This window comes from Alosa sapidissima, chromosome 23 (assembly GCF_018492685.1).
Source record: "Alosa sapidissima isolate fAloSap1 chromosome 23, fAloSap1.pri, whole genome shotgun sequence".
In the NCBI taxonomy this organism is placed as follows: Eukaryota; Metazoa; Chordata; class Actinopteri; order Clupeiformes; family Clupeidae; genus Alosa; species Alosa sapidissima.
The window spans coordinates 9,124,954-9,150,462 of NC_055979.1; the positions used below are offsets into that span (position 1 = coordinate 9,124,954).

Here is a 25,509-nt window from a genome sequence, read left to right on the forward strand (position 1 = left end):
TTGAAGTACTCGATTCAACCAATCACATTCCAAAGAAAGGCCTCAAGTATTTTCAGACACAGCCACAGACAGAGCAAACACACACACACACACACTCTCTCTCTCTCCTTGAGGCAGCGTGCCCACTCCACAGGGGGGTAAAGGGGCTACCCTCCTACACATCCCGCTTCTGCCGGAGTAAATTCATACGAACCCTGCTGCTGAATCTCAATCACAAACCTGGACACATACACACTATAGAAAGGAACTTGTACTCTCTCCTCAGGCAACAGTAACCCACCAGCAGCCCTTTTCTGCCAGTTAACAGTAATACACAGCACTAGAAAGGCACACTAGCATAGCACACTAGCATAGCACACTAGCATAGCACACTAGCAACACACTAGCATAGCACACTAGCATAGCACACTAGCATAGCACACTAGCACCACACACTAGCAGAGCGCACTAGCACAGCAGCACAGTATGCTAGCACAGCACAGAACACTAGCATGGCACAGATGGACCACAAAGGCAGAGAAGATTCTAATCAACACTAATAATACAATCTGCTAATGCAGTTAATTTCCCCTGAGTGTTACACGGTGGTCTATATGAGAGAGAAAGAGGAGGAGATGCTTGACTGCTAATCAAGATGTTAGTAGTGGCTCACTGCCAAGTCAAACAACCGAGAAGTTTGTTTCTGCTGGTGATTCCGACGGAATATTGGTGCCAAGTACTGTAGGCATTGCACAGCGTGAGCAGGGAGAGGAATATTGCTAGCTGCTGTAGCTTTGGGGGTCTTCCCGGGCACACCCCGCATGATCAAACCAACTCATACCTGGGCCCTTCTACCCATGCTACCTGTGCTCTGTCCTCACCTGGGGCGACCACATGACCGATGGCTCTACCTGCTCCTGTCCAGGTGCACACAACATGCCTGGGGCAAACACCGACTTTAACAGCCCCACATAGGGCTGTTGCCTACCTGACAACTGACTTTAAAAACCCCACATCGTGCCTACTGTACCTGCCTACAGTTCACACACTATACTGTGGCCTAGCTGCCTACTGCTCACAGACTGACACAGGCCACAGAGAAAACCCTTTGGACAGTTTTTAATCAATCTGCAGACTAGACTACACAAGGGACATGAAGCACTGAGGAGAGACATAAATAATTCTGTAATGAATCTCTGATCAAACACAATCTGCTTTCCTGCCCTTGTTAATCTAGTGATCATTTGTCAAGTGATATTGACAATCTGAGTATGATATGAATATACTAGATCAGTGGTCTCCAACACGGTGCCCGCGGGCACCAGGTAGCCCGCGGGATGGCTATGAGGCGCCCCCAGCGCACCTTCTAAAAATAGCCAACAGGTCGCCTGCAGATCACGCTCTAAAAACACGCTCCATTGTGAAGTTTTCAATAGATATTTAAGTCTCGACCAGAACCATTTTAAGAATGTATGTAGCCATAGATCTGTAACATTAAATTAATATTGGTGATACCTTACAAATTGTAGCTGCGTTACATTTTAGCCTTTGGCTCCAAATCCGTTTCCCATTCAATCTTTAAACAACAACGGAAGCGGAGCGCATACACGCTGCTCGCACGCATAGACAGTAAAGGGGTAAAAACTTGCTCGTCTGGTGTAGCCAATGGAAACATATCTTTGCAAAAGTTCTGTGGCCATTCCATGTTCGTCAAATACGGTTCTTGCATGATTGTTCAAGGACTGAAAAACAATTGCTTTTGCTCACAGGCCTTTTCTCCTCCGTAGGCTACTGCCGTATAATAGCGCTGAAAATTTTGTGGCATGCATGACTGAGCAGGACTGTGCATGACCTTTTTTGTCAGATCATGGAGAGATTTCAGGTATGCAATAACTTTAAAAGGAGTTTTCATATGTTAGGGTGGTATGGGCGATTACTATTGAAATGTTAAAACTGAATTGTCCACTGAAATCAGGACTTAAACAACCCCTGAATTCATAATGGTGGGTGGGTATAAATTGGGTACAAATTGTAACCCAAATTATTAATTGCACAAAAATATTGTTTTTTTGTTACAAAAAAAATTGGATTAGATTCCCCATGCAAACTTTGAAATGAACAAACTGAACAAAAATGTTGGTAGTGTTGCATAGGCTATTGATATTAAAGTTGAAAATACAGTTACTTAATATATAAAGACTTATAGGCCTACACAATATTAAAAGTAAAAATCACATAGGCCTATTATTTAGGAGGACTACCCTCGCAAAAAAGGGGTGAGGGTCTGTTTGTTTCAAATGAGTAGCCCTCCATATGATTTCGGGTCTTCAGGTAGCCCTCATTCCCAAAAAGGTTGGAGACCCCTGTACTAGATTAAGCATGTTCCTTCATACAGCACTCAACACACATGAGCTCAAACACACAGATCTTACATCCACACACACAATACACACGCAGTGGTCGCAGCACAGGCAAGGAGCAGGACACCTCAGCTCGAGGACCCCTCATTCACACACAGCCAGTCCGGAGATTGTGAGAGAGGAGAAGAGTCCAGGTACTCACCAGAGGAGAGAATCATGTTTCCCGATCTTTGGACTTCGTCAAATTTGCTAAAAATTACATTCAAGCTGCAAAGAGATGAGGGAGAGAAAGAGAGAGTGAGTGAGTGAGTGAGTGAGAGAGAGAGAGAGTGAGTGAGTGAGAGTGTGCTAGAGTGGGTGAGGGGAATGAGGTGGTGTCAGTCGCTATAACTCCGAGGCAGACGCTGCCTTCCTTCTGTATCTTTTTTTTCTGGCTGGAGCTCTTTAGTCTGAAATGTAATTTCTCAGCAGCAGATGTAATAACTTGTGCTCCCTGGGCTTTCAGCACATGTTCCTCCTGGTGACTTACTGACTCCTGTACAGCTTGTTTACAAAAACAACCAGTCAGACTAGCTTCCAGAGACGGCACTGCGTTCCTCAGCTCAATATTACACATTATGACCTTTAAAAAAGTTACATTTCATTTCACACATCTACTCATTTAGCGGCGCTTTTACCCAAAGCAACTTGCAGTTAAAGAATACTATCCAAGACGAGAAAGTAAGGAATGTTAAAGTGACGGAGCAATAGGAGATCTGAGAGCAGCTTTCCCCACGTCATGCTGTGGCCACAGTGTGGTTTGTGTTCTAGGGCGGATATCACTCAGTCTGATGGATTTACAAGTTTGCATAAGGCCCTCGTGTGTGCTGTCGCACACTGAAAGGTTTATTCTGAGCTTGTGCAAGAGGGCAGTGTGAATGTTATTGGGTATGTCTGCTATGTGAGTGGTGTGTTAGCTAACAATGTTAGTGGACAGTGAATAATGTTCAGTACTTCTAAAGGGGTTTTGTGGCGTATGTTTGTTAACGTAAGCATCGTATTGGTACGTTTACTATGCTATGTGAGTGGTGTGTTAGCTGACAGCGTTAGCCGCGGAGCAGCCTACCGGGACTGGGGAAGGCCTTTCTTTCCCAGGTCCATGCGGACCCTCTCCCCCACGTGTCTGTAGATCTCCACCAAGCAGTTCATGGCTCCGTCACGAACCTGTAAGAAAGGGGGAAACCTCAACCTCAAAACAGAACCAACTTTGTTTAATCCTTACTATTGTGTACTATGATTGAGAATTATGTAGTATCATTTCACGTTAATGTATCTACTGAGGTGCACATAATATCAAAAACATATTTTCCATCCCTGTTCCTAACCACTGTTTCCCTTCAACTGATAATGGGCGAGGCACTGGATATAAGAAATGATTGGCTGCAACTGATATGACAAGATATGACAGGCTCCTGCTTTGTTTTGGTTGGGATGACTAAAACAGCAATGCTTTCACCCACCACCAGGGGTCTCCTAAGCTCTTCAGTATTTTATATGAATTGCTGCCACACACCATAGAACATTCTCTTTCAAACACTGTGTCTACCTGGCTTGTTGGGTCTCCTAACAGGTTACATATGTGAGGTACAATTTTGCTGAGGGTGAGTCCTTGGGCTCCATATCTGAAAGAACAAAACATAAATAAAGACTTTACAGTGAACAAACTGTTTTTTATATATATTGCTACAGTGACACCATACGTCACAAGTACAAAGCTCCAGTTGAACATCTGAAGTACTCACAAATTAAGGGTGGAGATAAGGCAGAGGCAGACTCCTTCTCTGGTCCGGTTGTTTTTGTGTTTGAATCCGCCCAACATTCGATCCCACACGTACTGCAGGACAACACAAGCACAAGACCGCCGTTCTCTGTGTCAGAGGCTCCTCAGTGCATATCTCTTTATTGGTGTCAGTGGCTATTCCCTCATTATCATTTATACAGTCTATGTTATTAGCTCAAGAGAATCAAAGATGATCCGCACACCAGAGAGCTCCCATTCACAGTGTTTTGGCAGGTCTGGCAGAGTGTAGATGGGAGCGTCTTTGTTTATTGGGATTAGTGGGATGTGTATGTTTACATGTTTATGGGGATTAGTGGGATGTGCATGTTTCTACGTTTATGATGATGGTATGTGGCAGACGCTTTTATCCAAAGGCACTAACAAAAAAAAACAACTTTCAAAGTAAAGTTGAAAAACATACATTAAGGATTAACATCAACATCAATAACAATACAATATTAAATATCAACAATGAAAATTATGAGTTCATACGAACAATTATGCATCAACATTAACATATTAACATAGAATATTAACAGGACTGCAGTTGAAAACACTAGCTCATTTACAGAATTGTTGATTAATGTGTGTAGTCCTTATAAATAAATAAACAAATAGCAAATAAACTATATTCATTCAAACCATAATTAATGAATTCAGTGCAAGGTGAACAGGTGAGAGTTTAAGTGTACCTGGGGAGTGGCCGCTTGCTCCATGATCTTCAGCAGCAGGGTTTGGTCCTGGTCCCTCACCTGGTCCTTGGCGTCCCCCAAGCGGTCTATCAGACTGGGCAGGACTGGCAGAACACACAGGACACAGAGGATTAGAATCCACACACGGAGGTGCAATCTACTAATGCAGTCAATATATTGTACAATATGCAGTACATTTACATTTATTCATTTGGCAGACACATTTATCCAAAGCAACTAACAGCAATAAAATAAAATTTAAGATGTTAACATTTAACCATTTTAAAAATTAAGTTACAGAGCTACATCTACATCAATAGAATAACATTTAAGCTATAGGCTAAGCATTTTAACACAGCTCAATACCAGGTCAATGTTACACATTTGTTACAGCAAAACAATATTATATTTACATAGCAATAGTCAAAGCACTTTACAATGAAGGGGGGATCCTCATCTCAACCACCACAATGTACACAATGAAAGCTTACAGTGATGAGTTTGATAGGGAAATTGGAGCTATATTTTAAGGAAAGCAGTATGGAGTGCCATCTAGTGAACTTACCTGTTCCTATCTGGGGACGGAACCGATCCTGCAACCTGGTAACTAAGGCTGACAACAGGTCCATTCCCAGCAATGCAACCTTTAAAAAAAAAAAAAGATTACAATATTATTAAATATATTCTATTACAATGCATTATTAAAGTGAATATAAATTATGAATATTTTATATGAATACATATTAAATGAGGAAACAGACTATGATATGTTTAAAGATAAAGCACAATTCCACAACTCAGCAAGATAAGGAATAGGACAGCTGCAGCTCAGTAGCTCCATGCAAACTGATGGTTGCAAAGGATCATGGGTAATGTGGAAAAAGATGCCTTTTTCTTCTGTTTTCTCGGAAACAGTACCAAATGGGAGGACCAAAAGTAGTCAAATCCAACAAAAACAACTAGTCTAACCTTTTACAAGCGTAAACTCCACACGTTACAAACTACCCACCATTAGTTAGAAGTGTACTGAAAAGTGCTATGTCCCCTGCCCCCCCCACAGACCTGCAACCTTCCTTGTCTTGGGGTGGTTTGGGCTATTCAATGAACGTATAGTGAGAATATCCCTGCTAACACCATTACCAACACATCTAGCATCACCTGAGCTTTTAGCTCAGGCTATGGTGCAATTTTTGGAACCCCCTTCACTTCAACTGTAAAATAATACAGGCACATGTTAAATGCCCTCTAGAGGACAGATGCAAAATGACATGTTAAATGCTGCTCGTGTCATGTTGCACAGACTGCCCAGCAGAGGGCGCACTGTGTTATTGAGCTGAGTAACCACATGCATCATCCACTGCAGGTATGTGATGCATAGGAATTTAACACTATGGAAAGCCACATCTACCATACATAAATTCACAGCACAACATGCTTTAGAGCCACGCTCAACCATCTCATGAAATCATATTCGCTATATTTGGACGCACGCTGAAAAGCAAATCACGTGCAACATTCCCATTGCATGTGGCCACGTTTTGTTTACAGTTTGCCTCAGTGCATGAAAAAGCCACTGCAAGCCCACGTCAGCCATGTACGCATGTATGTGATCTCTATCCAGTAGAAAGGGAGCAGTGCACACCACTGCAATGCCAACCCCTCCCTCACTCTCTCTCTCCCTCCCTCCCTCCCTCCCTGTCATGTTCTCTTCCTACCACATAATGTCGGCCCTGCCAGCACATGCTTTACGAACCGCCCACATATGCACAAATCACATGTGTGTTCTCAATCAAACACACACACACACACACACACACAGTACATATTTAATGACAAACTATGCTACACACTGCGCTAGACACCAACCCATCTTTTAAGACCTCTGCTTAAGCACAGAAATATGATGGCAGAATTGGGGAGTGGCAGAGGCAGAGATGCTGTTGGACATGTTCCTGTAATTCAGTTCTACAGATGAATGTGTCGCTTCACTCTTCTCTGTGCTTCAGTGGCACTATCTGGCAAACAGACAGGTAGCGGGAGAGTCAGGGAGGCCAAGAGTTCAAAAAAGCAGGTGAAACAGAGAGAGAGAGAGAGAGAGAGAGAGAGAGAGAGAGAGAGAGAGAGGAAAGAGCGAGAACACCAGCAGATCTGTTATCTCTCCAGTGGTGGCAGCAGCAGCCACTCTCCTCTTCTTCCTCTCCTCCATTTCCCTTCTTCCTCCCCCTCACTCTACCCCCTCCCTTTCTCCTCTTTCTGCCTTTTCGACACTCTCCCTCTCTCTGCAGACCCCAACTCCTGCTCTCCACATCGCCTCCAGCTCAGGCCAGAGCTCCACTCCACATAAATCTACTAGTAGTCACAGTGGGAAGAGGGGGACAGAGAGAGAGAGAGAGAGAGAGAGATGGGGTAAGAGATAACTAGAGCTCCAACTCAATATAAATCTACTACTAACGTTCACAGTGGGAAGACTTGTCTTCTTTGTTTTAACTCGCTACGCCAATATCAGAAACTTCATTCTTATAATTTCTCTCAGGATAATTTAATCAGGAATATTTAATGCCTGCTTGTGACCAATAAGTCATCATCATCATCTAGAGTCCCAAACTTCCTTTTACTGGTGCGCTAGTTTTAAGATATTTAAACTTAGTTTCAGGCTATGTTTGTGGCACGTTTCCTGGTTGCTTTTTACCAAACGTTAATGTTGCTTGTGATACTATCTGTGCTTTTGATAGAGTGCATTGTTAACATTACCTAGCTGATGTTATCTTGTTTTGAAAATATAATGAATCTTTAGAATTTAGAGTTTTAAAGCACAGCGTTTAAATCACAGCATACGGGAAAGGCTTGAAAGGCACACTAGCATCTGCTACTGGTTAAGTGGTAGCGAGACAAGATAAGGCATAGATAGCACAGATTAAGGCTCACAGTAGGGGCAGAGGTAGCGAGGTTGCAGACATGCAGACATGCAAACCTGGTAAATGCGGTTGTGTAAAAACTGAGGAGACTCATTACTGTACTATTACTACAGAGGGGTAGTGTGTGAGGACGCAAAAGAAGTTATCTAAGCCAGATTTTTTTTACTGTGACATACACAGGATTTGTTACTTTGAGAAAAAGGCCAGAGGGCAGAGAGGAGGAGACCAGAGCAAAGCAGGAGGAGGGGAACAAGGTCTCTGAGGGGTAAGGAGGGTAAGGACTCAGAGAGAGATGATCAGTAAGTGTGTGTGTGTGTGTGTGTGTGTGTGTGTGTAGGGGCTTTACAACCATCCCATTTCTCTGTGTGTGTACTGTATTCGGGGGTTCAATGTCAGTCTATCTGTGTGTGCCTGTGTGTGTGTGTTGGGGTTCACTGCCTGCCCAATTGTGTGTGTGTGTGTGTGTGTGTGTGTGTGTGTGTGTGTGTGTGTGTGTGTGTGTGTGTGTGGGGGGGGGGGTTCAGTCTAACTGGGTCGTGGCGTCATGGATCTGGGCCAGAGCTCTGGTTGGATGGCAGGTAATAAAAAGTGCTGTTGTCGGCCGCGTGTGTGTGTGCGTGTAAAATAAACGTGCTGGGCAGCTGTGGGATTCCTGCATGTGTGTATGTGAGCGTGCGTTTGTATATGTGTGTTCCTGTGTCTGTGTGTGCGTGTGTGTGTGTGTGAGTAAAATAAGCACCGTCCCGGGCAGCTGTGGGACTCCTGTCCTCATTACTGCAGTGGGCTGATCGCTCTCGCAGGCAGGAAGAGCGCCGGGGTTTCCAGGCCAACCGCCGCTGCAGCCCGCCCATTGGCTGACGACAGCTCGGCTGTTCAGGCCTCCGCAGGGACCGCTGCCGCCCGCCACCACAGACACACCGGCACGGAGCGCGGACGTACGAGAGGAGCCGTAACCTTCACCCGTCCGCCTGCGTACAAATCGCTCCGCTAGCCGACAGGACGAGACACGACCACACGCCAAGAGGCTCGGCAGAGGAGAGCAAGAGGTGACGATGATGATGATGATGATGATAATAATGGTTCATGCTGTGCAAAACGCAGCAGCTTAGTCCTAGCCTAGCACTTCACAGACTTCTATATAACATAATCATTCAATACCTGAAGTACTGGCAATAGCGTGAGGGAGAGCCCTAAGAGGATGGGGAACATTTAAACCCTCCACAGGTCAGGGAGAGGACGAGCACAGGCTTCATGCAGTCTGTAAAAAGCGGACACCTTTCCCTGACCTGTTACTTATTTCACAGGTACTAGTGGCAGAAATCATTTCATCCTATTGCTGAGGAATGAGACTGACGTGGCCCTGAACCAATCCACATCAAGCTGTCTATTCATTGAGCCGTAGCGTTTGGTCAGTGCCCACAGGGACATAGGTGAGAGTCTGGCCTGGGGTCATTTCTGGACCCCACCTGAAAGTGACCTGTTTTGATATCCATTTGTACGTGTTGGCGGCTTGTGACAACTAATAACTTGCGAAATGACGAGAAGTGTGCAGTGTGTGTGTGTGTGTTGTGTGTGTGTCCTTCCTCAGCTTGGTCCTTAAAAGCCCTTTGATCAGTCTTTCATGATCTCTGATCGCGGGCGTGCCTCTGTCAGTGTCGGGGTGTGCCTCTGGCTCTGCAAACAGAGCCGACAGATTCATCTCATTCAGCTTCATTAGAGCACAACCTCTCAGGTCCACAAGAGGACAAACGTGTAACACAAGGAGCTTACAGAAGCGAGGGAGGAAGGGAGAGAAGGAGAAAGAAGAAAAGAAAGAGAAAGGAGAGAGAAAGGGGTGGTGGTTGCTAAAGGAAGCAAGAAATACATGTGCCAGTCTCCTCAGTAAGTGCCCCTAACTGCCCCCCCCCCCACCCCACATACACACACACACACAACCTTTGTGCTGATGGTCCTCTGATGAGCATCTGCTGTGTCAACCATCCATTAACACCAAGAGGTCACAGTCAAGACAGAGACTTTCTAATGAGGAGACACAGCACTCAAAAAAATCCTCCATAGAAATGCATGGGGTTAGTTTGTAACGGCAATATGGCCGTTGTCTACACATATCCCACCCCTTCCTCGGCAAAACGTCGACATGTGAATACACTGAGCCAATCATGTGGTGTGATGTGAATACATTGAGCCAATCATATGGTGTGTTGTAAAGACATCGTGCCAATCATGTGTTGTGAACTCGCCGCTGGAGCAAGATTGGTGTCGTGAAGCCTTGCGCGCACGCATTTCTGCCGAATAGGGTGCCCGATGAGTGCCCAAAAAGCGTTGCAATATGGCCGCCGAGTGGAGGGACTTGCCTAAAAGGACTTTGGTCAAGACTCTTTTCCTCAGCGGTTCATTGGTGGAATGAGTTACCTAATGTTCTAAGTTCTTGAGAGTTTTGAAGCTTTAAAGACTCCTCTTTTCACTTCCTGCATTCTCTTACAAACTTATGGTTTATATGTTAATATGAAAACTCATTATTTTTCATTGTTGATATTTGATAGTATCATCATTGATATTGTTGTTATTGTCAAAAACATTACTGTGCTTAATGTAGGCTTTTCAACTTTATTTGAAACTAATAATGCAGTGTTTATATACGGAAAGTCTCTTTGGACAAAAGTGTCAAAAACCATGAACATAAACATAAACCTCTCATTAAATACTCGATCGAGGACGAATGTTGAAATGATGATAGATTTCCAGAAGGTTCCACTCAGTCCTGGGACGGCCTCATATTTAATCCTGCTGTTGGACACACACACCATCCTCTGCCCATCCCCTCGCACAATAACGGGCTGTTCCTGCTGGCTGATCCTAGTCTGCAGTCTTTGATGATCTACCCTGCAGTGAGTTTCCAGCAGCCTGTGCTGTGCCCTCCTGTGCTGTGGAAGGATGTGGTGCTCTCCTGTGCTGTGCTGTGCTGTGCTGTAGTACAATGTGGTGCTCTCCTGTGCTGTGGAAGGATGTTGTGCTCTTCTGTGCTGTGTGAAGCTGTGCTGTGCTGTGGTAGAAAGCTGGGCCATGCTGTGCTAGGGAGCTGTGCTGTGCTATGCTGTGCTGTGTTGTGGTAGAAAGCTGTGCTGTGCCATGCTGTGCTAGGGGGGTTGCTGTGCTCTGCTCTGCTGTGCTGTGCTGTGCTTTCCAGCTCCAGAGCTGTGATAAGGGATTAAGTGGAGCTGCTCTTCTCTGCTCTGCTCCCTTGCTGCTTCTCTGTTGGCAGTCAAGCCAGACTGCATTCATAATAGAAAAGGCTCTCCCCTTACAGGGTACGCAAGCCTCCCTCTGCAGCAATGAGGTCTAGCCCTACTGGAGCACACACACACACGTTCTTTGAGTGCACACACACACACACATCAGAATTCACACACACACACACACAATCATATGCAGACACACACACACACATTTATATGCACTCACACCCACATGTTCTCTGTGCGCGCACCCACATCAGAATTCACACACACACACACACACACACACACACACACACACACACACACACAGTGAAGAGGGTGGGTTGGGGTGAACAGTGGAGAGCAGGCGGATAACAGGGCAGAGCAGTGGTGTCTGTGCATTGATTTACACTGTACCCATTTCATCTCTGCTACCCTTCACCACAGTTTATGACCGTCACATATACTGGTGCTGGTGTGTGTGTGTGTGTGTGTGTGTGTGTGTGTGTGTGTGTGTGTGTGTGTGTGTGTGTGTGTGTGTGTATTGAGGGTGATTGCGGTGGGGGCTGGCGCCACATGATGAACGCCTCGGAGTCTTTGAGCAGTAGGATCTGAAACAGGATGAAGCTTGGCCCCCTTCAGCCACATTCACGTGCATTCAGTTCAGAACAATGTTTTAAAATGAAAATAATCTCCGTCCAAACGTGCGCTTGTTCTATCAGAAGCTTTTTATTTAGCTCCGTATCAAAACCGGTTCCTGTCCTCATTAAACGCATTAGGTCTCAGTCTACAAGTGGCACAGATCGAGCAGGGTCTTAAAACCCAGGGCTCCATTCTGATAGGCCAGCCGAGCTCATTCTGATAGACCCACTGCTAACCAGCTTCACATTAGCCAAGCACTGGTTCCCTACATGCACACAAAATAAGCACCAGTAAGTCTAAGGGTTGCGCAAGACAAGGCTTTTAACATCTAATGGCTGCTCCAGATAAGAGCTTTCTTCTGATCGTGGACTTTTATTTCCTGATCGCTGCACGCCACTGGTATTGGGGCATGGTGTACCTGGAGGGCGTGCAGTGCAGTGCACTAAGCTGTCTGTCAAGGAGCCAAGGAGCTTTGACCTACTGACCCCATCGCCCATCGGATCACACGGGTCTCTCACGCTGAGTAACATCTCCCACACGCAGCCTGAGGGACAGGACTGTGCCATCAACACAGTCTTGTGTGTGTGTGTGTGTGTCTGTGTCTGTGTGTGTGTGTGTGTGTGTGTGTGTGTGTGTGTGTTTTGAGTGGACTGCACTGGACTGGGAGAGGAGAGGAGCAAAGAAAACAAAGAGGAACGAGGCCAGAGCACACAAGCAGGCGGAACAGGCGGGCAGGCAGGCAGGCTGGACAAGCAGTCGGCCAGTCGGCAGGCCATCTTCCTTTTCCGGGTCTAAGGAATCTGGACAATTGAAATCTGGAGCACTGAGAGGAGGAGAAGAGAGGTTCCCAGCCCCACCCACACTTCCTCTGGGTCACACACACACACACACACACAGACAGACACACAAACACACAGAGAGTGTGTTGATGGCAGAGTGATGTTTTGATGCTATTGCTATGTCCACAGACCAGTAGAGCTGCGTATTCATAGACAAACCACTTAGGAACAGGAACTTAGTGCTGTAGCTGGTTGAGAGAGAGAGAGAGAGAGAGAATATGTGTGTATGGCATAGCACTTTCAAAGTTTCTTGGCTATATTGAGAAACCTCCCACTGTAAGCAGCCCCCAGCTTCCATCTCTGAATCACCGTGCACCATGATTCATCATGATGTTGCTCCATCACCTCATAGCATTGCTCAACCACAACAGAAAGTGACCTGCAGGTCCTCTTTACCCTTCAGCAGGCTTGTTGAAGTTTTGCGCTTCCTATTGAAAAAATGCATTTATCAACAACGTAAAGTAAGATCCTAAAAGATCTTTTTGATGGACAAAGACATTCTCTGGAATTTAGAATTATTAGCCTATTCAGTATATAGAATTTAGAACGTTCTAGTCACATTGGTGCGACAGTCTGCTGCAGTCATACTCATAGTACAGCTCACCACAGAAAATAAAATAAAAACAACTCCAAGGAAATATTAGCTACAGTAATTCAAATCTGCCTATCGCTAGGCTACATTCAGAATTCATCTTCAAGTTCATCAAGGTTACGTCTTTTGCATCTTCAGGTCCAATCCAGCATAACCTTGTCAAGCCTTTTCTATTCCCTGGAGGCCTTCAGTGAAGGACAAATTAATTATTCATGGTCCCAGGGTGGCCTTCTGACCGGCGTGGCTGATTTCTTAAGGCAGGACCTCCCCCAGGTACGAACAGCTGGCTATGCCCCCTACCAGACACACCACCTGGGCATCTGAGTAGAGGGCAGGGGGCAGAGCGAGGTCTCAGGTGGTCACACAGCAGCACACTAATAACACAGGCCACTGAAATAATTACACACAATATCAAATATCATATGCGGGAAGGTGTCTGCTTGATAAGCCCAGTGAAATGCTCTGGAAGCCTGCTCTGTTGGTGATGTTTTGTTTTGTTCTGCCCACAAAGCTTGCTTTGCTAATGATTTTGTTTTTATTGGTAAATAGGCTTGGTTGTTGATTGGACTGCTGAGGGAAATTCCCTACCTATAGCACTCTGAATATAAACACCTCTCCTACAGTATATACAGCACATACTATAAAAAAAACCCATAGACTGAGGGTACCAATGTCAGACTTGTTTACCCAACACGGCAGTGATCAAGATAATGCATATGCGCTGTCTCACAGCTGTCTAAGGCCAGACCAGCCAGCTGGGCACCTGCTAGTGGGAGGACTCAACACCATAGTAACGCCATAAGCCACTGAAATAATTCTGCAGAATACCACAGAAATAGCACAGTGAATGAACACCATAGATGCTATGGTATACAGTAAGCGGCACTGGTGCACAATGGATGTGTTTGTGCATCAGACTGCAGTGATGATCAGGCTCGTTGTTAAGGCATTTGCAATGTCTCAATGGGACGCAGATACAGGGCTGTCTTTAAACAGAAAGGCATCAGAATGTTTGATAAGGTCGGTCACAAACAGTTCCTAAGTGTCTTTTTGCATGTGTGATGCTAGCTCTAATCTATCCTTCACCCAATATCAAAATGTTCAAATATGGTTTGTTTTTTTAGTTTTTAGATAAAAGGGCAAGATTGAGTTTCGGTCATTTGCGATTATATTTCTGTGGTCAGCACAGAGTGAGGGGCTGTTCCAGCCGCGGCAGCAGAATGTTCAGCTCCGGGTTTCCACACACACACACACACACACACACACACAGGTTGAGAATGTGCTGGAAGATAACGGCTAAATGAGCAATAATGGGAACAGGAAAAGTCAGAGGGTATTAGGGACACACACACACCTAACTCTATGCCTACTTAACCCTTAAAGGTGTAGGTTTTTGAACGTTCTAAGTTCCGCAACAATTGAAGGTTCTAAAATTCTATGTTGAATTCAATGAACCCAGATATTCTTTAGAACGTTCATTTCTCAACATTCCCGTCACACCAGTGTGACGGTACTCCTTTAAGGGTTAACACTGCCTCTGTTCTACCATCACTGAAGCACTTAAACTCTTCTGTGATAAGTTGCTGCTGCTGTTGTTGATGATGATGATGATATTGTTGTCATCGTTGAGTAGTGAACTGCTGAGCGTGGCGCTATACTGCTCTCCCGCAAAGCAGGTCAGGCTGAAGTGTGGCGGGCTTGTGCGTTGGGTGGAGTAGAGCATGCATACAGCATCGTGTCGCTTTTCCTGCTCCATTTGATTTCGGTGTTGTCAGGAGAAGGCTGGGATCGGCTCGGCTGGGCATAAATGTTTTAAAAGCTCTGGATGGGAGGCTGTGTGGCGTCGGCTCCTCCTCACAGGAGTCAGTGCAAGGACAGACGGGGAAAGTGTGCGCACACACACACACACACTAGAGCACCTCAACGTGAGCACAGGGACCGTGGCCACACAACTAATTTACGACCTCACCGTCCTCGTCGGTAAAAGCTTACAGATGCCCCCACCGCCGTGAGAACCATCTCACCATCTGCACCGAGGACATAATGATGACGATCGGTCACATGGCAAATTTACAACCTCACTGCTCGGAGGTCTAACAGTCCTTGGGTGTAAACGCTGAAGGTCGGCGTCTCCCCCGTCACTTCCTCTTCCAAGGTACCGTGTGTTGCCTTGGCCACTTGTGTCCCTCCTTGCGGGGTGCGGAGAGAGCTGAACGAGGGCGAGGGCGAGAGCTCGGCAATCACTTGACGAAGACCACGCGTGACCAGAGTCGTCCGTAGCTCGCTCACTCGCTCACTCACTCACTCACTCACTCACTCACTCACTCACTCACTCACTCGTTCGCGCTAACAAAGCAGAGCTACAGTGAATTAGCTGAATATTTCATGAGCGCTCATCATGACTATAAGAGAACAATCCACTTTGCAATCACAGGAACAAGACGCGTGCAGTGGCGTGTAGGAGGATAGTCTTCCTCCAGGGGTTGGAGCGAGTATTAGTTAGCAAGAAAATCCCATTATTTTATGTTCTATTCATCCTTTATTTTACCAGGTGGGTCCCATTGAGATCCCCTGGGTTCAGTAAGGTTAAAAAAAGGTACACTATTATTACTGACCTGATACTGAAAAGGTATTCAGTATCAGAGAGAGTTACCTAGGAATGCATCGATACACGGGTCAACATCAGTATCGGCCAATATCAGCCTTGTTGACTGATATCGGCTATCGGCAAAACGATATGACATTTACCGATGGCTCTGGCTGATGTTTATCTGTTATGTTGCATCAATTCGGCACGAGGTAAATGTTGTTCTAAGAAGGCCTGAAAGACTTCATCAACAGCAGTGTCAACTTCCAACGTAATTACAAGTTAATCTCTCTATCTGACCAGCCCATTAAAGACACCAAAGAACCTTTCATGCTGTTGGCCAGACAACACACAGGCTAGCGAGCAGAAGGCCTAGTGTGTAACGGAGCTCACAGCCCAGCGGGACGAGGGCACAGGGCGAGACGTGACGCGGCGCGACGCAGGAGCAGCACGCTATCGCTGGAGCCGTAATCTCATCACCGCTCAGCTCAGCTGCAGTGCAATCCCCAGTCGCGGAAAGGTCATGCTTTCACATGACGACGGCCCTAGCGTCAACATCAGTGCAGCTTACCATGGATCTGTGTGTGTGTGTGTGTGTGTGTGTGTGTGTGTGTGTGTTTGGGGCTGTTTGGAGGTGTGTGTTTCTGTGACAGTCATTAGTGGTTGTGTGTGGTGTGTGTTTTTCAACTTTCAAGCTACAGCACATCACTGCAAAACCTCTACTCTTTCAGCACACATTATTCAGAATGCCTTTTTACTAGTGTGTGTTCGATGTGTGTGTGTGTGTGTGTGTGTGTGTGTGTGTGTGTGTGTGTGCGCATGTGTGTGTTAGCGTTGCAGACGGTTAATGCATTCTTACGGTCTCAAACGCTGTCCAATACAGGGAGGACTTATCAAAGACACACGTTGTGTGTTCATAAGTTAGTGTTGGATTTGTGATGCATTTTTCCCCAATTCTCATTCTCAACCCAACTAGATCAATTCACTGACGCAAGAGTGTAGTGTACATTACCCCAAACGACCAGACAGACTCAATAGCATCTGCATTTAAAAGGGCTGTTTGGTTGCTCTTTCTACCAGATAACTGATATTCCAGCCCGACTCGGCCTTCCAAAAAGCAGAGCTCAAAAGGAAATGAGAGACAACTGTAAAACTACTGTCGTCAGCCCTATAAAGCGTGCGCAAGCGACTGCCTCCAGGATCTGGTAGGAGTGCAAAGCCCCAGTCCCAGCCTCAGCCTCAGCCAACAATTAATTAGCCTTCCAACAGCTCCTTTTCAGACGGGGATAACCAAAAGCTGACGCACTGCATGGACAGACAGACACCGGTTTGGTTTTACACTCTGAGAGGCCAAGGATAACATCATGACGAACAGGAGAGACATGAGCCAGAGGGGGACATCTTTCCAATGCATTTTCCAGGCCGCCAGCCCCAACCCCAACCCCCCCCCCCCTCTTTGGAATACTTTCCATGGTAACTCATAACAGTGCCTGCAGGCTTTCACTATGCACTATGGCACATGTCTTAGGTCGCGCCTTGTGTGCTACGGAGAGCCAAGACTCTCCACACAGGCCAAGATACTGCAACAATGACCGAGTTTTATTCACTCCATTTTTTTTTTCTTTCTTTCTTTCTTTCTACTCTTCACCATCACAGCTCATTTGTTTGCAGTGATGGGATAGGCCTACAATAAGACAAAAGAAAACACACTCCACTCTTATGGAGACGCTTTCCCCCCTTAGAGGGAGAGCCTGGTCCCAATTTCAAAAATGACTGCTTCCTTAATTTGCCAACTTTACAACAGACTCCCTAATGTCAAAACCACTACTTAAGGGCAGAGGGCGCCTCAACCCCCTCTAAAACCTTCCTTATTTTCCTATGACGAAAGCAGTTGTGTTTATCATTTCCAGAATCAGGAGCTTTTCTCAGCCCTGCGCCACTCGTGTGTGTGTAGTGTGTGTGTGTGTGAGAGAGAGAGAGACAGTGTGTGTGACTGCTCGTAGGATGACGGGAAACTCGACTCTTCACACTTTACATGGAAGTGTTGATTTACATTAGCACCATATCACCTCACCAGAGGATGAGAGAAACATGGGAGTCACCTTAACAAGCCCGACAGATACAAGAGACGCTCTGTTTGAATGACACAACAGCACCACAGATACCGGCTAGAGATACCGTTAAAGCCTGCATCTTCAAACTGTTCCTGTGACTTGCCATTTTTCATTCACATGAACCACAACAAAACCCAACGGATCTGGCTTTCTAGGAAACATTATAGCGCAGTTATTCCAAAACATCTTCAAATATAAACCACTTGTAGATAGCTCACTCACCTTAAAATTACTGGAATTGACCCATGACGAGGCAATGTTGTCCGCCATTCTGTCAAGCAGAGTCTGATCCTGTTCCAAGTCGTGGGATCTCTGCTTGTCCAAGATGTAGTCTATAATATCCTGACCGACTTGTAATCGCCGGCCTAGGTCCTTCTGCATCACCTGGGAAACGCATTGCTCCATATTCTCCATGCTGAGTCCCAAGCAGTGGGCCAGCAGTTCAAGGCAACAAGCACAAAAGAAAAAGAAAAAAGCAACAGCTAAACGGTGAGTATGGCCAAAGGCGGCCAAAAAAGTTTTATGCCAAGTGGTCTACCCAACACTGGCTGGGTAGGCAGGAGGCCACAAAGTGGAGTTGCAGTTCTGGAAATGGTGGTCATGCGCATTAGAGGAGATGTTTGACTGAGGCTTCCTGATGTCCAGGCTCTGTGCTGCAGAGTCAGTGGCAGAGAAGACATCTGCAGGACCAGGTAGGGGCGAACAGGAGGCCTCTTCAGATACTGCACGTCACTGCATCGGCAGATTTCTAAACATCAAGCAACAAGCAGTGATTAAGAGTCTACATAACATAAACAAAAAATATTAAAATCATGCACATCAACAAAAACGATCACAACCACACAAACCTGTTAAATGTGACCATGCTATGACCACATCAAATCTAATAAAATCACTGATTAAGTAACCTAACCTTAAATTAAAATGGAATTGCAATGGAATTGCAATGGAATGCAATTTAAAGATTGGCAAGAATTGCTAACCGTGGTACTTTAAATTCATAAACATGTAACTAGCTATTTCTTATCATCATGAACATAATGTAGGCTACAACGGAACGATTGTGGCATTCGTTCATTTGATCCATACTCGAAATAACCAGCTAACTGGCAAACTAATTAACTTAGTATGGCGCTGTAACACACAAGCTCTTAGCCAACTTAGACCTTATTTATGACAAAACCTTTCACAGACATTAACCAAGTCTCTCAAAAAGCAGAATCATGCAACATCACGAAGTACATACATAACAGGCGTACGTGCTGCACCTAAAATATATTTGGATGTATTAAGTTAAGTTAATAGAAAACGTTGTTTGGACATCATCAGTAACAGCGCAGTACCTTAACGTTAATCACCTCTCACAACCGTTAGCTTATCTAGGGTAGCAGATGAGGGTCCTGTGATAAATCAGAGACTAGCTGAAAAGCTAGGTGCCGTTAGCCTAGCAAAAGCAGGCCCACTATGCTAAGATATTTCCATTATTTACAAACAGAACTAGACCCTCTCACGGTAGCAATGGCCAGCATTATGTGAGTAGATGTAGCTGCCGTTGCATGATTAGCTAACTCATGTGTACATTATAATCTCCATAAGCCAACGACGCCAGATAGCCAATTAGCTTAGTTACTAGTCATTCCGTGACTTTACCGCATCTTTAATATAGACTTTCCATAATAAAAGATTAGGACTTACAGTTCAGATTATTTTGTAAATGCACATTGCATTACCCAAAAGCCATTTTCGAGCCATGTTACGTTAGGTAGAATGGTACATAATGCTAACGTGGACTGGTAATGTTAGCTAAGCGGCTAAAGTTAGCCACTAAACCGATAGCATAAACGGATTGCTTCTAGGGATCTTAAATTTGACCGCTAATATGAGAATGCACCAACGGTTTGGTAACGTTAATGTTGCCTGGGCAAGCTGATTGGCCATTCATATTGTTAAAGCCAAAATCTCCACATGTTATATTTACTTAGTTTAGAAGGCTAACTTTAATAAATATTTCAAAATAAACAAAGCAGACACGAAGAAACTATTTAGGCGACTACAGAACTTCAAACAAGCTACCGAATCCCATTTAACCCAACCACTAAGTTAGGGGTATAATTTGCAGTAGAACGTGTGATTTGCAAATCCACATAAACAAAGGACAAATCAGCATTAAGGCTACTTGCCTTGTACGAGCCTCCGTGCATCAGCCGAAATTAATATCGAGCGGGCTTGTTGAATTTCCAACACTTCTGCGTACAGCTCGCAACTCTTCTCCGCCCCAAATGTTGCGTGTTCGGAACATGATCAAAGGCCTGCCGCGCAGGCGCCTACTGCCCAGTTGGGTTCTGTTGATGGAGCGTTGAGCTCATTCTACAATGTAGCCAGAGAGGGTTGAAGCGGAGCTAGTAATCAAGGATCTTTGATGTAGCCTTTGGTAAAAAAGCTAACCAATGTTCGAATTTCTATCGTTTCCACTTCATAACCATTAGACAAATGTAATGCCATACGTTGTGAATTGTTTGTTAAGGACTTGGAATTAGATCTAAGGGGTCCTACGTGGGCAACATAAGTAATTATACTTTTCTAGACCAAGACTAACAATTGGATGTAAACATTAATTTTGCACGAAATTCAACAAATTGTTCATGTAGGCTACTAACACGAGCATCTAAGGTTCCATTGTACAGTAAGCAACAGCATACGGCGGCTCAGCCTCTGCTTGGGAAATCCAAGGAAATCAGACAGATTTACGGATCGACAGCGTCCTCTACTGGTTGATCCGAGAGTCTGAAAACAAATGTCTAAAATCTCTAGTTATCTTATAGGAAATGTAGATGTTAGAGGAACCTAGTTTTTTTGTTTTACTACAGAAGTACTATAGGACTGTACTATAGCATTATAGATGATTTTATAGAGAGGTGTTGCAGAACATCGTAGGTATTATACACTACCACATAACTACTATAGAAATCCTGTAGTATTGCTATAGTTCTTTTTCATAAGGGTGGAATAGATCCATGATGACAGATAGCCTAATGAATTAATTCATAGTAAGCACTGCCTTAAGTTTGAAACTAAAATATTTATGAATATGTAGTCTGAAAATAATAAAATTTAAAATAAATATAAATATGTTGTGCATCTTGATTGCTTTTCATGTGTTTTAAAACATTTCTGTATTTGCCTGGTACAATGGAAAGGTATGCATTGAAGTAACAATTAGGTTTTAGTTGTATACAAATATTGTTGATTTTTAAAACATTTTAAAACCTGCAATTTGCCCCTGCAACTGACAAAAAACATTGGCCTATGCAATGTAAACAATCACGGTTGTCATGCAAAAAGAGCACTGCTCACCCAGATAATGTTTGAGATGTGGTGGTCCAACAATGTTATCGTCAGAAAAGGAGGTGTTGTCTCACACTGGATAGGTGTCGTGGGTGGCCTGAACTGTGCGTGCGTGTGTGTATGTTCTTGATAGTGCTAATAGGCTCCCAGTGTTAAAAGTAGATGGTGGACAGTAACTAAGTACATTTTCTTGATTACTGTACTAAAGTATAATTTATCTGTACTTTACTTGAGTATTAATATTTTTTAAAACTTGTGACTTTTACTCCACTACAATTGAAAGACAAATACTGTACTTTTGACTCCACTACATTTGAAATATGAGCATGAAGTACTCCATATTTGGTATAATAATGCACAATAATGCAATTGACCATATTGAAGTTCATTTTTTTCAATAGTCCAATTTGAACTTGGCTGACATCTGACAATAGATTCTTCATCAAAACATCCTCCGTAGCCTGGGAGAACTACACAAACCGGTTTGCAATAGATTCTTCATCAGAAAATCCTTCATGTAGCCTGGGAGAACTATACGAACCTGTTTGCAATTGAGATATGAGAAACGTTCTGGTGTTAACCAGGTTATCTTCCATGATCATTGTGAAATTGGAATGAAATTAGACATTACCTATCACCTGACATTCACCACATAGCTAGATCTTTAGCGTACATCATTAAACAATAAATAATCTACTAAAAATTGAGTTATCTGGTTTTGTATTGTATTTGCCAGTTAAAATGTTTTTAGATTTGTGAACAGAGAATGAATAATGATTTACATTGTATTATTGCATCCATTTGAACAGTTGCAAGGTTATGAAAATAGGTCAAATGTTTTTGTTGGATGTAAGTCGTAGAGTGACCAAATGATGTATACCTTTTTACTGTAATGACCAAGTAAACATTACATTACAATACATTAAAAAGGACAAATACGTGTACTTCTGAATACTTAAGTATTTTTTAAATCAAGTACTTCTGTACTTCAACTTACGTAAAAATCCGACTTAGCAACTTCCACTTGTATTGGAGTAATATTTGACAGTGTATCTATACTTATACTTATACTTTCACTTAAGTAAAGGAATTCATCCACCGCTGTCAGTCTCAGAGAGACATGATACAAACACTTCCATACGCTTACACACTCTTTAATTGGATATGAGCATAACCGACCAAAACTAAATATTCAACATTTAACTGCTGATTAATATTTGCTGAATGAGGTGTTGAGACAACTGTTTGAAAAATAATTGTGGCATGAAAAGGAATTGAATTTTGGCATGAAAAGGAACTGAAAAGTCATTAAGCCAACCACAGGTTTGAGCTCTGCCACAGAGACCTTCTTACCAGTTGAACCTGAAACGAGTTGAACAAAATATCTGTGCACATTTTTTTAGAACAAACAGGGATAAGGCCTTCATAGTGTGTGTGTGTGTGTGTGTGTGTGTGTGTGTGTGTAATATCATAATATATATTATGGATAAATATCTATGCTTACTCTGTTGGGTCTTGAGCTTTTGATGCAGGTCCTTCAGCTCATTCTTCAAAAGAGCCACATTCTACACACACACACACACACACACACACACACACACACACACACACACACACACACACAAATTACATGAAAGTATTGCATTTCATCTCTCACTCTCTCTCTCTCACACACACACACACACACACACACACACACACACACACACACACACACACACACACACACACACACACACATATACACACACAAACACACACACACACACACCTGGTTGGCTTGTGTTAGTGAGTTGTCTTTGTCCTCTTGTAGTTTCTGTAGCTCATCAAATACGCCCAGTCTCCATCTTACAGTCCTCCAGGTGGCGAATTAGCATGCAGAGCTCCTGATTCCTTCCTACTTCAAACACACGCAAGACGTACCGAAGTGAAAACGTGAAAACGTCATTCAAATACAGTGTCATTACATACAGTAATTTCCCATGTACTAGCTGCATTGTGTAAAAATCGCGAGGATGATGTTTAATGCAAATCAAAAAAGACAAAACGTTTGTATTGATCGCACCCTGGGTTGGGTAGTAACTGATTACAAGTAATCTGGATTACGTAATCAGATTACAAAAATAAAAACTATATTACAAACTTGATTACATTTTGATTATGTCTTTAAATAAAAACTATATTGAGTCTTTAAATAAATAAAAACTATATTATGTCTTTAAATAAAAACTATATTAAAAACTTGATTACATTTTGATTATGTCTTTAAATACATAACATAGCTTTACATCATGCAGTTAATATACAGTGCAGTTAATAGTTAGAAAATTAAGATAGACCCAATTTGGAATGAATGGACATGGAATGGAGAAGATACAATGCCAGTATTTTACTTAGGCCTATCGAATAGGCCATCTTTAACCCAGACGATGTCTTTTTTTATTTAATGTATTTAATTCTTGAGTCTTTTATTTTTAAGTAATCTAAAAATACTCAGATTATGTTACATTATTTTTGTAATCCAATGGATTATACGTTACTGATCACAGAAACTGGCGTGTAGTCTGTATTCACTATTACGGTATTGGATTACATTTCAAAGTAATCTGACTCAACACTGATAGCACTCATGTATTAACCACAGTGCCAAATAGTCCAATGAATCAATACCAGATCAGTGCTTTAAAGGAGAAATCCGGCGAGTTTTCACATAGATCTCCGTTTCTGTACTGTTCTTTTTCTCGTAATGTCGGTACGAAAAAAAAACAGGCAACAGCTAACACAGCCAGTCAGCTACAGTGCTACACTCTGTGGGCATGTACATGGGAGCTCATGTACATGCCCCCAGAGTGTAGCTAGCTGCTTGGCTGTGTTAGCTGCTGGCTGTAACAACTTGAGCTGGGTAAAACCAATTGTTTTGGGGGGTTTTCGTACCAACAGTACTTGGTGACCTCGTGAAACGGAGATGTGACAATTAATTGTATTTCTCCTTTAATCAGAAATAAGAATGAAGAAAAAAAAAAATTCCTATTTATAGCCCTCCCTGTGTATTAACCTCTGAGGATACTTTGCAAAATCAATGTGTAAACCTTGGATAATAGACGGGATTAGGGTAATGCTGTGTTATTACATAATAGTGCAGCGCAGAGCATTGCCAACCATACAGCCAAAAGACCCCAGAGAGCATACTAGAGAGCTTGTATCAGTCTCAACTCTGCTGATGTTGGTAGTTACTTCTCTAGATTTGAAGAGTTTGGTTCCAAAACGCTGTATCCTCCATTTTAATGAATTTTCATAAATAATGTTTTTGTTTTCCAAGTAATTTCAGTAGAACCGTAGTTGGGTATTGTTGTTTGATTTATCTTTACTCAATCAAAACAATACAACTGCAATTTTATTGATATTACCCGAAATACACAATTAAATAACATTAGTGTTTAATGTGTTATGTTTTTAAAATGGACATATAGCGTTTTGGAACCAAACTCTTCATTTAGACCTGAATCGTAGTAACCTGTGTATAGAAACTGCAAACTGAAAAAGTCCACTATATGGCAGCATAGCAGTAATGATTACCACAGAGCATTTAGAACTGTTTTAGGATCCCCCATGCATGTGGTATAACTGACTATGGGTATAACCCATGGGTATATAACCATTAACAGTAAGTGTTACTGGTGTATTGAAAGTTTTATAATACAAGTACAGAAATAGACTCAGTGGTGTGTGCACTAGATTGGGGGGAAATTATATGTGGTCATAAAATTCACAGCATGTGAGAGTGTTTACCTGTAATGCTTGAGTGATGGTTTCAGTGGCCTTCTCCAAATTGACGCAGGCTTGTTTGTGACTCTTCTCCATATGCTGCCTAATCTCATCGATCTACACACACACACAGAGAGAGAGAGAGAGAGAGTGCCCACAAGATCCACATGAAGAATTAGGACAAATAATTTAAAATATAAAAATATAACACACCATTAAAAGTTTTAAAAGTAAGAAAGGGGCACAATTTGTTCATCATACTTTACATTGATATAAATCAGTTTTGCACAGACAGTTTGGACATTGTCGCATCAACACTGTATGTGTAGCATAAACTTTTCCTATAAAACGTTATGGATGTGACATGGCCATGGAGCTGTGTCTAGGCAAGCTGAGCATACACATTGCTCTACCATTCCCTTTTCAATCTGGAATTTGTCCAATGATAACAATTTGTTGGAACCTTGAGTCCATTTATCCCCTTTTAAAATATGTATAATATTGCCATGTGAAAAATGTTGTTTCTGTATGGTTGTACACCATATTGCTGATGTAAAAAGAGTGTTCTCCATCAAATTCAAGTATAGTTACAAACAATAAAATATAGACCTAAATGAACATTTTAACAACAGTTCTATTTGT

General features: G+C 43.3%; 1 protein-coding gene and 1 non-coding gene across 27 annotated transcripts in view; one reads left to right on the forward strand and one right to left on the reverse strand.

Annotated features, from left to right (window-relative positions):
• Positions 1–19,639, reverse strand: part of LOC121699069 (CLIP-associating protein 1-B-like) — a 68,649-nt gene extending 49,010 nt beyond the window's left edge. For 5 of the 26 annotated variants that reach the window (XM_042081703.1, XM_042081683.1, XM_042081692.1 and 2 more), the window contains exons 1-8: positions 19,453–19,631; positions 17,980–18,505; positions 5,416–5,494; positions 4,851–4,954; positions 4,121–4,212; positions 3,925–4,000; positions 3,445–3,542; positions 2,542–2,606 (exon numbers count right to left, since the gene is read on the reverse strand). In XM_042081703.1, the coding sequence (XP_041937637.1) occupies positions 2,542–2,606; positions 3,445–3,542; positions 3,925–4,000; positions 4,121–4,212; positions 4,851–4,954; positions 5,416–5,494; positions 17,980–18,171 (706 nt within the window). In that variant the 5' untranslated portion in view covers positions 18,172–18,505; positions 19,453–19,631. Of the gene's footprint in view, positions 1–2,541; positions 2,607–3,444; positions 3,543–3,924; positions 4,001–4,120; positions 4,213–4,850; positions 4,955–5,415; positions 5,495–17,979; positions 18,506–19,452 lie in introns of those variants that run through there. The other 21 variants (XM_042081685.1, XM_042081697.1, XM_042081696.1 and 18 more) reach the window with 11 other exon arrangements.
• LOC121699111 lies at positions 5,918–6,048 on the forward strand. Its single transcript, XR_006026961.1, has one exon. It is a non-coding gene; the product is annotated as a U4atac minor spliceosomal RNA (small nuclear RNA).
• Positions 19,640–25,509: the final 5,870 nt, after the last annotated feature.